We start from the raw sequence: 17,847 nt of genomic DNA, 5'->3' as shown, positions 1-17,847 counted from the left end.
GAAAAATAGTCTTTCAATGTCAGCATTGCCATGTGATAATGCAAGTGAAGCTTTTGTCACCTTAGAAACATTGGGAAACTTTAGAACATTGGAAGTTGAGTCCTTTTTTGAAATGTGCTGCTGCCAGTAGATATCAATGGTTTTGTTTTTGGATGCTTCATCATCTTTTTCCAGCTGCAAAAGTTTCCATTCATCTTGCAACCTATCAAGCGGAACATTAAAAGGCATGATTTTGGTAATCTTTATCAAATCCTTACAGCTTCTAGATTTACTTCTCTCTTTTGGATCCAAAAATTTGAAACTTTTCAGTAGCGCGTTTGATACGCAACTTTTTTCTATTACATACTTGCATGCAGTCACACAATACTTTTTAACACCTCTTAAAAACATAACCTTTTCATTTTCTTTCAGTTTTGACAGTTCATCTGTCACCTATCCACTAACAACAAGATCTTCAAGAGGTAGTCTGTTACCAACTGCAAACAGTTTATCCGTGTCTACGTTTGAAAAATCAACTTTCTTTATGACAGAGGCTTTTATAACTCGAGTCATAAAAGTTTGAACAATGGTCTCTATTTCTTGGTACAATTTGTGCATCATAGGCGCTTGGCATTGAAAGCGTTTCGTGAACTGCATAAACAAATCAGCAGATGAAAAGATAAAATGCAGCTCAGCTTTTATAGAAGGTCTTATTAAAACATTTGCAACAGCTTTATATGATCTGCATTGCATAGCTGAATTCTTTTTCAAAGGCACACGTTTAAAAAAATAATACTGAAGAGCATCCCACTGTCTGTTTGCTGCAGGTCCAAGAGTAAGCCAATGGGTTAGTTGTGTGTTTCAGGAACTTGTGATGAGGTGTATTTAGTTGAGCTTGCACTTCTTCGAAGTCCTCCTAACGGGAAGGCCAACCATCAAAATAGCTATAAGTACTAAGAAGAAGTTCAGATGCTTCTTCACCTAAATACTGCAATGCTTTGGCATACGCATTATGCATTGTATGAATACTGCAAGTACCAATAACTATTAGGCTTTTTTTCTCGTGTCTCAAGGATAATAGTGTCAAACAACCTAAAAACCTTTTTATTAACATAAGGACCATCCAAAGGAAGCATGAGACATTTATTCATGGATAATTACTCTCGGTAAGTGCTTCACATAGCTTCTCAATCGAAATTTCACCAACTGCCTTGCCCAAGAAAAAAGTTTTGAGATGCCTTGTTGTGATACAACATTGGCTTTCAGACCAATATTTTGTTGTTCGTTGCAGTTCTTTTTTGTCTTTGACATTGGTAGTGTCATCAAAGCTCAAAGTATAATAGGATAAACATGCTTCTTTTAACATACATTCCCGAAAATAAGGAGCAAGTTCATCTGTAGAAGGGATAGAAAGACTGGTTCTGCTCATAGGGTGCAATTGCAAGCGATAAAAAAATTCCCTGATTTCCCGATAGCATAGCTATTTTTCTTAAACAACAACAAGGTGGGGGGCATATTTAAGGCTATTTTTTAAATTAATTTCACTGTTAAAGCTACCATTCAGATACTTTTCAAAGATTTAATTATTTAAAAAAAAAATTCCTAAGACGCATTTCAAAAAAGGTGAGAAAGGTGACAAAAGTTGCAAAAGGTGACTAAAAGTAACCAAATTTTCAAAAGGTGACTAAAGGTGAGAAAGGTGACTGACTCCTCGGTCTGGGTAAAATAGGTTACAAAGAACCACTGGTGACCGTAACTCAATTTTGATAAAAAATGCAGGTACGACTTTTGTGCTTAGCACAGCAGAATAGTTGTCTGCTGACATCTACTCTCAGCCTCGTGCAATGCCGTGCCAGGCTGGTCAGAAGCATACCAATCAGGCAAAGGGGGACTTTTCCAGAAGGAGTTGACATCTCCTTTCCCCCTTGAGGCAATTTCTGGGAAAGTGAGACAACCATCACCATTATAATTTTTAAGGTTGCCTTCCTTACCCAGAATATCTGCAGTGATTCTTGTCTTGAGTAGTACAATAACAGATTAGATATTAAATGTATAAGAATATACTGATCACTAAAAATCTTATTTCAAAATTAATGCTTTGATGTTAAACACAATTTTAAATCAATGATAAAAATATTGACTAGTTCTGATGATACATTTTTAATTTAACTGCAAACATCCCATAGTTTTTTTTTTAAAATTAAGTAATCACTGCATAACAAAATGTAGAGGGAGTTTTAGAAATGTTTTTTTCTTATGGGCAATATTATTGAGAAGAAACAAACTACAATGATTTTGCTGAATTTTTTTTTAACCCTCCATGTCTAAACTAACAAAACACACCCAAATTTCACGACTTCATTAACTAAAATTAATGAGTAGAACAGTTTTTCTACCTGACATATAATTAAAAAAAAAAGAAACTGGCATATATTTAATTAAAGTTTATAGTTTAAGTTGTAATTACTCAAATTCTAGTACTAGAAATAAAATCTCTAATCTTTCAGGGATAGCATAAATGTATAAAAATGTTCTTTGACTTTCAACATAGCCCTTATATTCCAGATAAATAAAGAAATAATCAAATTGTTGTCGCAAAAATAAATGATCAATTTTCGCCAAAAACTATAATTTGTCACAAATATCTGAATATTGTTTGAAAGTTTCAATCTAAATGCATCAAAAAATCATGAATAATGGAATAATTTTCAAATTCTTTTTTTTTTCACCAATAGAACTAAGAATAAATGCACATGTATTTTAAATTTAATGCCACAATATTTTTAACATGTTATGTAACAATGAAAGTACTGCTAGGACACCTGTTTGTTTTCTGCCTCACTCCCAACCTTTATGCTCTTTTATAGACCTATCAATACATATACACATATAAAAAGAAAGAAAATTTAAAAAATACTTTTGAAGTTGTGAATTTCTCTTTAATGTAATAAGTTTTATAGCATTATGGAAATTTCAAAAGCATAAAATTTGTGATCATAATGTTACTTAAAAGTAAGTTGGATATCATGAAAATTAAAAAAAAAATGTGACACTTATTGTTTATTCAGTTTGCAACTTACGGTCCCCATAAAGGGTTCGGTCTTTAATAAGTTCCCAAACGTTTGGTTCTTGGGTCGCAGTAACATCTCTTTCATCAATATTTTCTAAAAATTCAGTGAATACTGGCAACTTATTTATAGTTTGAACTACCTAAAAATAAAAAATGATACTGAGTAAGAAATTCTAAAACAAAAAGTAATTAAAAAAATGTCCTGCAAAAAAACATTAAAACAAAATTATAAAACTTTAGAGTTTATAATAAAAGTGAGCAAAAGATTTTAAGTCTTGTAAAGTACATATTTAAAGAAAAATCTATATTTAACTAGACAATATTTCTATTCAAAGAAAGGCACTACAACATGAAATAATTGACACAAAACACAATCACTCTAATAAGTATTTTGAGAGTCTACTGTAAAAGTACAATAAAATTAATTTAATTCTGGCAAGAAATAACTTACATCTTAGGATTAAAAAATTACTATTAATCTATTTAAAATAGAGCACACTATGCAAAAGATATTATCACAAAAATAATTTACTGCGATAAATGTTTCAAGTTATTGCAAAATGAGCATTAAATTCATGCCTTCTGGCTGAAAACGCACATACAATTTCCAAAATAACTCAGGAGAAAAAGTAATTGTAAAATGATAAAGGAAAGCATAAATTAAAGTGCAACATCTATTATTTCAGTTATTGTAGTTAGGAAAAAAAGTTTGTTCCAGAAGAAAGAAAGAAAACAAAAAGGAGCAGAAGCTTTTTTTAGAAGTCTATTACACAAATTAAAAAATCCAAAAAAAGTCTGTAAGGTACCCTAGCATATGATTAGTCATTAAACTTTCTATAAATCATCACCAAGCAATGTACGAAAATAAAATGTTAAATTTAAAATAAAAAAAAAGGAGTAAAACATAGGCTAAGAAGCTTCAAAATAAAAAAATTTAAAACTGTGGTAGGGGTTTCAATAGTTGATTATTGAAAACATAGCAAAAATGAAAATTTAACAACTTTTGACTTGGTGTTTAAATTTTTGGTTTGTAGCAGATGTTGAAATAAAATTACACTGTTAACAATGTGAGATGTCTTTTATTTTTATTTTTATATCTATGCTCCTTAAAATTTTTGGAACATTTTTGTCACAATCGTGAACGATCACTAGGCATGATACCTCACATCAGCTATACCAATATCATAAGCATTTCTACCACAACTGTCCCTATTTATGACTGCTTAAGAGAGAGAACAGCAACTGTCACAAATTGTTTCAAATACAAATATGGTTAACATATAAAGAATTTTAAAATATGTTACGGTACTTCGTCTTTAGTACCCAAACGGCCAATTTCGGAGTACTGGTCTTACAGTAAGTGCTTTTATTTCTGTATGAAGCGGCTGTTTTTGCTATTAGAAGTTCTGTAAATGAGACACAATCTAGAAAACGTTCCTCGGGAGTACCTGAGGCGGGGCCTCGTACCTCCCATGTAGGTGATTGGGTGGGACTAACATGGGATGTTTTTTAAACCAATGACGAGCTGGTATTCGTTGTGTGATATGGGTGCATATTTAAATTTAAAAACAACTTAAAAAGGTTACATATATAAAGTAAAATAAGAGATAAGTTACAAAAAACACAAGTTTTTTTTTCCACGCAAGGCAAGCCAAGCGTATTTTATAGTAATAAAATAAAATAAAAAGAATTAGAAATAAGTAGCCCAGAGGGCGTTATAGATAAAATACTGGATTAAATATGGTAAAAATAGAAAAAAGGGGGGTCTTAGCCAGGAAAAAGTCCCTAATGCCAACCGGAAAACCTTAACGGTAAACCGTAAGGAGTTCCGTGCAGCTAGTTGCAGAGCAAGGCCCGGGGCCTACGTCGGTTTGCTAGATCAGCCGGGTCATAGACCGGAAGGCTGTCTAGCAGGGTATTATGGACAAGGGGAATTCTTGCAGAGAATCTCCTGGCCAGTGATTTGGAAAAATCATGAAGGGTAGGAATGCCAATTTCCTGAATAAGTTTATCCATACGGATATACCATTCAGGATTAACAGCATCATGAACCATAGTGCGCTGAAGATTTTCAACTAGTGAGAAATTAGTAATTGCGGAGGTAGCCCAGATGGGAGCTCCGTATATATTAATGGGCCTGAGGCACATTTTGTAGAGGAGTAGCTTATTATCCGTAGATAATACGCAACGCCGGTGAATAAGGGGGGATAGGGAGGCTTTGGAGATAATGTATTTTGACCTAATATTTTCAATATGAGGTCTCCAAGTTAAGTTACGATCGAGAATTAGGCCCAAGTAGGGGGCAGTACCAGTCCAATTAATGGGTTTGGTGTCTAGATATAATTCAAGTGCAGGATTAACAGAGAAAAAGGGGACAGCAGTGCTTTTAGAAGCATTAACTTCGACTTTCCAGGTACGTAGTCAGACATCTAGTATATTGAGGTGATATTGTAATACAGCAGAGGCTATTTCTTTTGTCGCACCAGCGGCGAGTATGCAGGTGTCATCTGCATACATGGCTAACTGGGTGAGTTCTGTAAATGGTGAAATTTTAGCCAACATAAATTTTGGGATGGGCTATTTTTATCGATAATGAAGTTAACCAAAAGTTCAAAATAGGAAGTTTGGAGTAGAAAAAGCAGCAGTACCCCCCCCCCCCCTTTTGTTCAAATTCCAGAAAATTTTCATTGACGGTGAAGCATGATCATGAATTACAAGTAAGTCTACTTATGTACATGTAAACAATGCTTTTTTCTTAGAAAAATTATAAACTCTTATCTTATTTTTATATTCTTATCAGGGTTGGGTTTTGAACTGTCTAAAACTGGTTTAGGACAGGACAGGTAGTTTTTACCGTCCAAAACTGTCCAAAAGTGTCCGAAACTCTCTTAAACTGTCCAAAACTAAGATAAAGTTAAAGGGGTGCAATCTAATCAAGTCGTATTGACTGCAATATTTGTAATGCACAAATATAGACATAACCGAGGTTTAATTAATGAGTTTTTTTATAATATTTTTTTCTAAAAATGTTATTTTAAAAAATATTTTACTTTAAAAAATTGGCTATAACTACTACATAAAAACTTCTTTATGTAACAGTTGGTAGAGTTATAAGATGAAATTCACAACACTACCAAGACAACTAATTTCAGTTCCATTTATAATTGAAAGGAATATTATTAAATGTACAATATTTAGGTGAAAAAAAAGCTTAATTTTTTAAATGATTTTTGCAAATAAGTTTTACATTATGTTTTAATGAAAATTATTTTTTAAATAATAGATTAAAGAACAAGAAATTGATGATTAAACACTTATATTGTAAAACTTGTGTTATTCTTTTTTTTAGTTCATATTTTTTAATACATTCTGAAACAACAAAAAATTGTAACTTATTGCATTTAAACCAATTATTGCATTGTATTTTAAACACTGTCATTTGCATAATGTCAAAAAATTTGGTTTATGGAGGGAAAAAAATTCCTGCATACAAATTGAAATTTTTAATGAAGAATTTAATTTCTACATAATTAGATTAAAATCAGCTGCATAAATAAACTACATATGTATTTATACTTGAATGTTCACATTGAATAAATATATTAAATAATCAAAAAAAAAAAATTTTGACACATTTTGTTCTGTTTTGATATTTTCTCACAAAATATAGTTTCTCAAGAAATAGTTGTGGACACTTTCGGACACAAGGGCTTTGAACAGGATGATAAAAAACTTGTCAACCCTGCTTTAATTTGCACACATGCATAAACATAGGGAAATTTTGTTGCTATTATCAAAAAAAAAAAAATATATATATATATATATATATATATATATATATATATATATATATATATATAATGAGAAGAAATTGAAATTTTGATCAAGAATTCAACTTCAGTGACTCTAGATTCAAATCAGCTGCATAAATAAGTTGAATGTTCTCCATTGAATAAATGTTCAATATAAAAAATTACTTCGATTCATTTTATTCTGTTTTAGATGCTTTCTCACAGAATGCAATTTTTCTAAAAATACAGTTTTGGACACTTTCGGACAGTTTTAGACACAAGGGTTTTGGACAGGACGGTAAAAACCAGGGTTTTTACCGTAGTGTCCAAAACCTTGCCAACCCTGATTCTTATGCTTCAATGAACTTCTAAAAATAATTAACAAAAATAAATAAATAAATAAAAGAAAAACAACTTTGCAATATAATTTTTTATTTCAATCGACACTTAAGAAATTTAACTTTTTTTTTTACCTTTATACAGCTCTCTTTCTCAGTTGATGCTAAAGAGGAACACATGTTTAGCAATGGACAAAATTCTATGGAAAACATTTCAATGCAGTAAGTAAAAAGTTCCCTAATGCCACTTTTCTCTTCCTAAAAATATGGAAAAATTAAATATTATTTAGTTTGAATTTTTGGGGAGTCATAATATTTATAAAGTAAGAACACTAAACCAATAATGATGTAGTATTTTTCAAATGTTAATAAGAAAAATAAAGGGAGCTTGAAAATGGAATAAAAGTTTTGAATATGCAAATGCACATCTCTAAATTACAATTCTTGCCCTTTAAAATACTGGTTATTACACTAAAGTTGCATATGAAACTGCATTTGAGTAACAAACAAATGCCACACTGAATTTAATCAATTTTTACATTATGTTTACATAAAGGTAGAGCTTAATTTCTATTAAAAGAAGTGCAGGAGCCCTATAGTTCCCACAACTTTATTTTAAGCATAAATAACTTGAAATTCATCTAAAATGTTAAAATTGATAAGAAGCGCAGGAGCTCAGCTCCCATGAGCTTCTGCACAAATTAAGCCCTGCTTAAAGGTATGCATAAATGATTTTGTAATTTACTTATGAAAATCATACCTGTTCCCAAAAATCATCAGCAACACTTTTACATTTTAAGACAGATGTAGCAATAGCATACAGTGGCTAGAAAATAAAAAGAAACTTTTCAATACATCTTAACAAAATCAATCCACAGTTCCAGTTTGCATTTAGTAAAACAAAATAACATTAACAATTCTGTATGCTAATAGGAAAAAAGTTTCTCAACACTGCTATTAATATGATGACAAACATTAGCAAGGTGTCCTACAATAGTCATAATCAAATATATCAGTTCATCAGCTAAAGTTCACAACATATGAAAATATAGTTACTATTTTCTTTGCATCTAATTAAATTTTAAAAGGAAAATTTCTTCTGATGCCAACACATTAAACAAATTCATACATAAATAACTTGGAAGCTCTGTCTAGAACTAACTGAGCCTACTTTCCCATATAGCAACATCAAATTTCTAGCATCTGATCAATCTTCTCTTAATTAGCTAAGACTTGTAAACAGCGTCAAACATACCAGTTTGAACATTTAAAAATGGTTTCTAAAAACAAAATATGCCTCTCTCATCTGATGAAATAGACATGCAAAAAATAAATAAATGAATAAATTAGGTTGTAATACCTTTTAAACAATGCAGATAATATATTATTTACTAAAAAGAAATCTTCAACTACTTCGAAAAAACAAATTAATATAAAGAAATAAAAAGTCCATCAAAACAAGTGTTTTTTTTTTTTGGAAAAAAAAGGTGGAATTCTTTTCTGATAAAAAAATAAAGCACTACATTTTTTTTATTTGCAGTTACCAAAAATTAAAACGAATTAATAAATAAAAATAATTTAGAAAATTACTGAAAAATAATAAAAAGTCTTCTTAATTAAATAATTTTCATTAATAATAAAATTGTCAGCACAATTTCTTCTTTCTGTTAAAAAACAAAATACTCTTGAATGTTTTATTATTTCCCATTGACAAAAATAAAATAAAACTTTAGACTGAAAACATATCGATAATTAATCAACTAAACAATCATTATTTCAGATTAAAAACCAGTGCTGCAGATTCAGAGTCGAACTGGTTTTAGAATAAAGAAGTCAAGGTCAGGAGTAGAAAGCTTGAAAATTCCAAGAATTGGCGTTAGTCAACTTCCTTTCTGAGTCAGCCTTTCTGCAAGGGCTGTGGAGTCAAAGTCAGAGTGGTGGAGTTGTAGTCAAACTGATTTTGAAGTAAAAGAGTCAGAGTTGGAAGTTGGTCATATCCCACCGACTCTGCAGCCATGAAAAAAACATTTACGCTTTAAATTCATCTGATTTTGACACAATCATATTTATCCCTAACTAGCTTCAATCAATAACTAGCTACCAGTATCCCTTGATCGTATCTTGATCATGGATCTTGCCCTCTCCCATTAACACTCAAAAAATTACAATAAAATAAAAAAATAAAGTAAAATAAACCCTAAAAGTTATTTTACTGCCACTTGAGTGCTAACGCAGGGAAAACAATTTGCCCTTGCTATACATACACAAATACATGAATCAGACATACACAGACACACGCACACATGATTGTGTGTGTGTATATCATAAAAAGTATATATCATAAAAAGCAAACGATAATAAATTGAATTTAGGATTTCTGGTCTTAAAATAACATACATTTTCAGTATAAAAGCATTATATAAAAAAAAGTACCTGCACTGAACCTAAATTGTGAAGCTCAAACTGGGATAACACAATTGAAAGTAAATTATAAACAATCAAGTTGATAATATCTGGTATCACCTATAAGAAAAAAATAAAATCTTTAACAAAAGAATCAAATATTTTTTCATCAATTTCATCATTGTTTAAATAGAGTTACAGAGAGCAACAGAAAATAATCAAAAGCCAAGTACACTGATATCTAGCACTACACAAAACAAACAATACATTTGAAGCATATATAACTGCAAAAGTAGAAAATATGAAATGAAATGAAATAAAAAAAAAAATAAAAAAATAAAAATAAAATAAATAAAATTAAATTAAATAAATTAATAAATAAAATAAATAAATAAATAAAAATAAATAAATAAATAAATAAAATCAAAATAAATAAATAAATAAAAAGAAAATTCATATTTGTCGCTATAAAAAATGATTTACAAAAACTTTTCCTGTTTTGTTTATACTATTTTGGAGACCTTTTTGAAACTCTTAGATTGTCTCAGGTTGTTGGCCTACCTAAGTAATGCAATGAAAAAATCTGAAGAAGAAAAAAATGCATTTGCGAAAAAATAGAATTGGCCATACCTACTTTTGCAGCTACACGTTTCACTTAATAATAATTTAAATCTCTAACTTATAATCATAAATTTCAAAAATTAACAATTCTCACTCTTAAAAACAAGGATGTCAAGAATTAATTAAGGAAAAAGACTCACCCCTTTCCTGGAAAACTCAGGAGATGATACAGCTGTCTTGAGGTATTCAAAAACATCTAATTGTAGAGCTGATTTTCCAAGTTTATACGCAGATTTCACCATTACTGGAACTTCAGAACATTGGGAAATAAGAAGCCAACACAATAAAACAGGTGAATGGGATTGGTGGCTTCCTAAGTTATGTATTGAATTATTCAGTTCCTGAAATGTATACATTTTAAAAAGTAAGCCCAGGCCTAAAAGCAACATTTGAAAAATATTAGAATTTTTACAAAAATATAGCAATTTTTTGAGAAAAAGATAGTACACAGGAACTTTCAAAATTTACAATCCTAGAGACTTAAGTATGTTCAAATCTTATATTTTATCCAATTTTTGGAACAGTACATTTTATATTACACTAGCTGCATCCCCCGTGTTTGCACGGTTTACCTTGAAAGTAAAAGTTACGTCAAGTGACCCGCGTTCATTAATCAGGCTTGAATTTTAAAAAAAAATCTAAAACTGCCATTTTCAGGTCCTAAAATTAAAATTTGAACAGTTCAGTACTTATTGGGTGTTTGCAAACCATATTACGTTTTTGTTTTCGGGTTCCCAAGTACCTCCTTGCCAAATTTGATCGAGATCCGACGTAAACTGGATTTGTAATTGATGACCCTGGAGACATTTTTCAGGTGAAGTAGTGCTTATCTGTAGATGCTGCTTGCAATTAAGGAGGTTTTAGTAAAGTGTGGTGGTCTTGTTTTGCTGCATAAAAAATGTTCTATTCAACATGACAGTTACTAGAATGAACACACTTTACTCAGAAAACACAGACGTACTACAAGCAAATATTATAGAACATAAGTAATAAGATGAAGACAGTTGGACAATACAGCTACTTGGGCCATTGCATGTGTCTTTATTTTATGGATATATATTTAAGTTTGTAAGAATGCATGATGGTGTCGATATTTTTATAGAATTAACACTCTCAGCTAATTTTCAAATAAGGAGCCAGGTTGTAATCTTAGCTGTATTAGTTTAAAATATCAATTTTTCATGCCTTTAAGGGCAAAGTATCTGTATTTTAATTACAAGCGATTTAAATTTATTGTGTAGAGAATGAAAACATTTTTCATATTTTTGTTTTTCAAGTAAAATGTTACAAGTAAAAAAAAAAATAGCAATTTATTATTTTATGTGGTAAAACATATATGTCAGTGCATTAAAATTGGTTAATAATAACTGTAATAAGCTTGGGTATCTTTTCTAATTGTTAGTGACATTTTACTCAGTGTGGAGCTCTAAATTTAGCTTTAAATTTTCTCAACAAAATGAAATTATTTAATGGTTTAAATTGCTTTTTCTAGATTACTTGCACATCAAATTATGCTTGTAACAACTATATCAATGCTGGTTTGTAATCAATGAATCTTCTATAATTAGTTTTTCACAATAGAACAAATTGCAGTTCTCACAAACAATAGTAGATTCCATAATTTCACAGCTGAATTGGTAATTTTGTAACAATGTAAAGAGCAATAAAAATTGTCTTACCAATAAAGCTTTCTCATCTTTAAGTAGATAATGCTCTCCTAACCTATAAATATCAACAGAGGAAATTATTAAGACATGTTTATAAACCCAGCAAATAAATAATTAATACAAGAAACTTTATTACTGAAAACATAGCTTTTTTTATTACAAAATACGAAGTTCATAAGCAAATGAACATTTATACACAGATAGATATCCTTACGTATATAATAGCCAATTCACTGATCGTATAACGCTCCTGACATCACCAACAATGAAACTCGTGCCACAGCATGATAATTTGATAATATGTTTTGGGAATGTTTAACATGCAGGGAAAGGCTTTATTGTAACAAGGCTGACTCTGTCATTTCAGGGGAATGAAAAAACAAAAAAGTAGTCAACAATGAATACTATCTACTGGAGTTTAGAGTTAATCCACTAGAGTTAGGATTCAAATTTAAACCACCAAAATATCACCAAACAGGCAATTGCTTCGTTCAAATGTAGAAGTAACTTTCAATCGTCATACCTTGATGGGCAATTTTCTAGTATATATATGGTAGAATCCATGTCAATTCAACAAGAGCTGTAACATGATGGTCTCAGATTTTTTTGAACTTAATATTAGTTAAAATTCATAAAAAATTCCTGGGCCGAGATACAGGCCGCCAAAGATGGCGGTCCTGTCATGATTTCTCCTTGGGATTTTCGTTAAAATCTTTAAACTACATTATCTCAGGAATGGTGGAATATATTTTATTACGGTTTGTTTTATTTAAAAAGGATGTTTTTTCTTGTTCAAAAACATATGCAACATTTTGAAATGTGAGCTTTAGTTTTGTTTCCACAGTCTTTTGAAGAAAAAGAAGTTTAAAATAATGCTTTTAATTTTTTTCAAATATGTAAATTTCAAAATTTTTCATTTTTTGTACAGTTTATTACTATCACTAAGCACTACATTCCCTGAAAAGGAAAGCGTCCACTTTTTTGCTTAACAGATTTTAGAGGCATTTGAAAAAAATGAAAGTTTTTAAGGAACTCTAAGTTAATTGCAGACCTGAAAATGCGAAAATTTTTTTTTGCAACAAGTGGCCAAAAAACACTTTTAATCAAGTTATATAGCGAAATTTCCATTTTGAATCGTCATTTTATTCAGGATATGAAATTTAGTGAGAACAAGATGGCATTGCGCTTAACGATTCTTTCGGCGCTACGCTGAAGGGGGGGGGGGGGACCGCGTTCTAGTTTTCATAAAGAATAAAACTCCTGGATAAAGTAAAGACTCAAAATGAAAATTTCGCTATATAACTTAATTAAAAGTGTTTTCTGGCCATTTCTAGAGAAATTTCTTTTTGAATTTTCAGGTCTGCAATTATGTAAAGAGTTATTTAAAAACCCTCATTTCTTCAAATGCCTCTAAAATCTGTTAAACGAAAAAGTGGAAGCTCTCCTTTTCAGGTAACGTAGTGCGTAATGGTGCTAATCAACTAAAAAAAAAGAAAATTTTGAAACTGACATATTTGAGAAAAATAAAAAACATTATTTTAGACTTTTTTCTAAAGACTATGGAAAAAAAACTAAATCTCATATTTCAAAATGCTGCATATGTTTTTAAACAAGAAAAAATATCCTTTTAAATAAAACAATCTGCAACAAAATATATTCAACCATTCCTGAGATAATGTACTTTAAAGATTTTGACGAAAATCCCAAGTGAGAAATCATGACAGGACCGCCACCTTTGGCGACCTGTATCTCGGCACAGAAATTTTTTCGGGAAAAACAAAAAACTTATTTCTTAATTTGTTATGAATTTTAACATATGTTAAATTCAAAAAGGTCCGAGACCATCATGTTACAGCCCTTGTTGAATTGACATGGATTCTACCATATATATATTAGGGGACTGGAAAGTAATGTTTTTTTCAAACAAATAAATGTTTAGTAAGTTTTTATTTTAATCAATGATATAATTAACTTCTTTAACATCAGGTTCTTGCCATATAGTCAGCAGATTTTCAATTCTGGATCGATAAAAATCAGGTCACTTAGGACAAAAAATTCTGGAGATAGCATTTTGGATATCAGCCAAATTTTCAATATTTTTGTAACATAGTCACTTGAATTAAGGGAACTCAGATGGTGCAAATGTCCAGCAATTGTCAATAAAAGAAACAGCATGGTTTTGAAACATGCTTAAGCAAGACCACAGTGCTCAAAATGAAACCTAGGAAAAACATAACTAGTTGCAATTCTCACCTACAATGCTCACCCTACATTCAGTATCTGATTTCCTTTCTTTTTTTCCGGTGACTGTGATAAAAAAAAACATTTTAAATAAATAAGTAAAAAAAATTTAAATAAAGTTTAAAAAAATCAAAATTCTGTATAAAGGCAGAATAATCTTCTTAGAATTGTTTGAAATAGATCTATGAATAAACCCAAGCATTCTATTGGCTTTGTTATTTGCTATACTGTTGATTAAACTTGAAGTCTGGATTCATTAAGCCACCCAGATCAGTAACATTTTCTGTCTGACTAATGACTGAACCCTATAAATAATAACTTGTACGCTTATTTCCATGACTTAAATGTAGCACTTGACCTTTTCCAACATTAACTGTCATTCCCCACCTATCTGCCGGCTTTGTAATATCTTTCAAATGTGATTTCTTATTAATTTGAAGAACAAATAGTGTTTGTTCACTTTTTGTATATTCTTATAATATTTTGGTACACTTAAAATATAGTTTTGGATAGAAATATATGATTTGTGGAAAAACCTACTTCATTTGCAAAAAGAAAATTTTTTTAAATTCCATTTATATTTTCACAAACTACCACTTTTTTTTTTCCACAAAATTCCAAAAGCAAGATTCCAACTAAAATCCTGGATTAACCTCGGTAAGTCATCTTATTTTAGGCATTCCATAGAAAGCAAATTTCATATATTGCTGATAGCATATATAAAAATAGCAAAACTGAAATAATCATTAAAACATGGTTGCAAGAAAAAAAAAAAAACTCACATTTCAGTTTCTTTAAATTTAAAAAGCAATTCCATTTCAAAGCACTGAATTAGAACAAAACCTTCTAAATATCTATAAGAATAACAAATACTTTAGTTAACAGAAAATCAAACAAAAATTATAGTAATAATAGAATTATGGTAATAGTCATTTAGAGGCATAACAATTTAAAATGTTCCTTTAATTCTTGAATCATGACAAACAAAAATCATATACTTCTTGCAGACTTGAAGAATCTTGCAGAATTGAAACATTATCTTATTTTATGCAAGAAACAAGTGTTTAACTACTTAGCAAAACTAAATAGTGTTTTCTTGATTCAATGTATGTATTTGTTTGTATGAATGTACTTATTTCTGGGGAAAAAACGCCTAGCAAATGACTACTCTTTAAACAATGTGAAGTTTTTAATTGGAAGATTTAGTGGTCATGTAAAAAAAAAACCTAAGTAAGTAACTAGCATTCAAGTTCTAAATTAAAGTATTGATTTAAACCATTAAAAGGTTTCATTTTGTTCTTGATGGTTTACATTAAGCTTTTATATCTCATAACTGATAAACCAAAGAAATTGAAAGTTCACATCCCTTTTGTTTTTTACAATGTTCTGAAATCTATGTTCTCAATATGAATCATAGCATATATTTCTAACCTTGTAAAAACCTGGCTATACGGAAAAAATACACATTACTCTTCAATATTCAATGATTGCACATAGCTTACTGAGGTTTAATAATTAATCAACAAGAATTTTTTCATCAGATGAGGACAGTTGTTCTTATTTTCTAAAATACTAATTCATAATCACCTCAAAAAAAAAAAAAAAAAAAGCCGAAGAGGAAGGTGGATATGTTTTGCAATGAGAAAATAATTTAAAATTTAATATTAATCGCACATATTGCTACCAAATAAAAAATAAAATATGAAAAAATACAAGTACATTTTACCTTTATGTATTCAAAACCTCTTCAAAGATAATTAATTTAATAATTTAGTTTTTAAGCAATTAAATAGGAGAAATGAGAATTTATAAACAGAAAGTACAAACCCTATTAAATCAACAAGATGCTGATTTTCATCGGAAAACATAAATCGAAAAGATTGTCTCAATCCAAAGCCATGAGTCTGGAGGAAAAATTAGATAAAAATACAATTGCAGAGAATAAGATAATCATTATATAACAACAAATATCGAAAAAGAGGAAAAAAAATGGTCTTACTTGAAACACTGAAAGTAATTTTTGAACATCAGAGATGGTTGGTTCTATTACTTTATAATATAACAGAAGTAATTGCAATAGTTCATACTGAAAAGAAAATTACTTGTTAATGTAAATGCTAAATTATTTCTGAAGCACAAAACTTACAAATAATTGCAGACATGTGTTTTGGGGTTACAAGAAATCCCTTATGGTCTTTGTGTTTTTTCTCTCATGAGTCAAGTCTTTCTGCCTTAAAAATGGGGTGTCAACAATCATTTCCAATTTTTTTGTTAGATGATTGTTGTTTTTATTATTATAAAGGCAGAACCTCTTTCATTTGAACTAATTGAGAGTTCAGACTGTCAAATCGCTTGTATTACAGAACATATTACGCTTTTCACATACCCTGTACATAACAGCTTGAATGTGGCTCAAATGGATCATAAGTGGGACAGAAAAGGTAAAGAAATTATTTGCAGTGTTAATTATGTTGTTGTTATTATTATTGTTTATATGATTAGTAATCAATATAGAATGTAAACAGTATTACAGTAATGCATAAGTTTAAAGCCTAATCTGTATAATTTGGTAAGTATGTATGCATGTTCTAGAATTCAACATCCATGACCAATTACTAGTTTCAATGATTTTTAAGCATTTTTTGTTGAAATCTATGATTTTTCAAATTTGCAGATACCCTGTATGACCCACTTGACAAGGACAACAAAATGGAGGGTACAAACACTATTGCCATACGAAAAGTTTCAAAATTCCTTCTTTCTACCTATTTATTATTGAACACATTCCAAGGCCAAAAGAATGTTACGTAAACCCTGTGACAACCTTTAAAATAATGTACCTAGATTGGTTATGCCTTGAAATATACATAATTTACTACTACTAACTTAATTTCTGATTTTTTTTTTATTTTAATAATAGAAATATCATTTAGGAAAAAGAGTCAGACAGGCAAAAAGAATGACATTTGGGTAATTTTCTGTAAATTTCGATTCAGCAATTTTGATGTCGAAAATGCACCTTAGTTCTGGAAGGCCAGTTGAAGCTGATAAAGACATAATAAAGGTATTAACTGGCAATACCAAATGTGCAAACCGGTGAATAACAACACATGAGATTGGTGAGAGATTAAATTTATGAAATTCAACTGTTTATGACCACTTGAAAGGTCTGGGATTAACCTCAAAGCTTATGGGGTTCCCAGTGTTCTCATAGAGAGAAATTTGTGTCGTCGCATTGACATCTGTGATTTGCTACTCAAACGTCACAAAACTATTCTATTTTTGAAGCGCATCATTACTCGAGACGAAAAATGGGTTATGTAAAATGCAAGAGAACATGGAGCAAAAGAGATGAACTGGCTCAAAGGATTTTGAAAGCCAATATCCATCAAAAAAAGGAGATGCAGTATGTTAGTTAGGATTTTAAAAGAACAGTTTTTTTTTTTAGCTTTTACTGGATAACAACAATTGATTCACAAGTCTAGTACTGTCATCAGCTGGACAAACTGAGTGATGCAAATCAACAGAAAAGGTGTAGTGTTCCACAGAAATAATGCAAGATCTCAGACAAGTTTGAGACAATATCCTTCGCCAAAAGCTTTTACAGCTTGAATGGATATACTGCCACACCCACTATATTCTGCAGGTCTGGCACCTTCGGATTAATTATTTGTTCCGGTCGCTGCAAAATTTTTTTGGACAGTAAAATCTTTACTTCAAATGGAGAGGTCAAAAAT

General features: G+C 30.2%; 1 protein-coding gene across 1 annotated transcript in view; it reads right to left on the bottom strand.

Annotated features, from left to right (window-relative positions):
- The window catches only part of LOC129230273 (nucleoporin NUP188-like), a 38,602-nt gene that overhangs the window by 15,534 nt on the left and 5,221 nt on the right, over positions 1-17,847 (bottom strand). The window contains exons 6-13 of the mRNA XM_054864673.1: positions 16,110-16,196; positions 15,938-16,014; positions 11,882-11,924; positions 10,343-10,543; positions 9,612-9,701; positions 7,939-8,004; positions 7,314-7,436; positions 3,060-3,189 (exon numbers count right to left, since the gene is read on the bottom strand). Of these exons, the coding sequence (XP_054720648.1) occupies positions 3,060-3,189; positions 7,314-7,436; positions 7,939-8,004; positions 9,612-9,701; positions 10,343-10,543; positions 11,882-11,924; positions 15,938-16,014; positions 16,110-16,196 (817 nt within the window). The remainder of the gene's footprint in view (positions 1-3,059; positions 3,190-7,313; positions 7,437-7,938; positions 8,005-9,611; positions 9,702-10,342; positions 10,544-11,881; positions 11,925-15,937; positions 16,015-16,109; positions 16,197-17,847) is intronic.

The sequence above is a fragment of the Uloborus diversus genome, chromosome 9 (genome assembly GCF_026930045.1).
Source record: "Uloborus diversus isolate 005 chromosome 9, Udiv.v.3.1, whole genome shotgun sequence".
In the NCBI taxonomy this organism is placed as follows: domain Eukaryota; kingdom Metazoa; phylum Arthropoda; class Arachnida; order Araneae; family Uloboridae; genus Uloborus; species Uloborus diversus.
The sequence above is the reverse complement of the archived record's forward strand: the minus strand, read 5'-3'. Positions and strand labels throughout refer to the sequence as shown.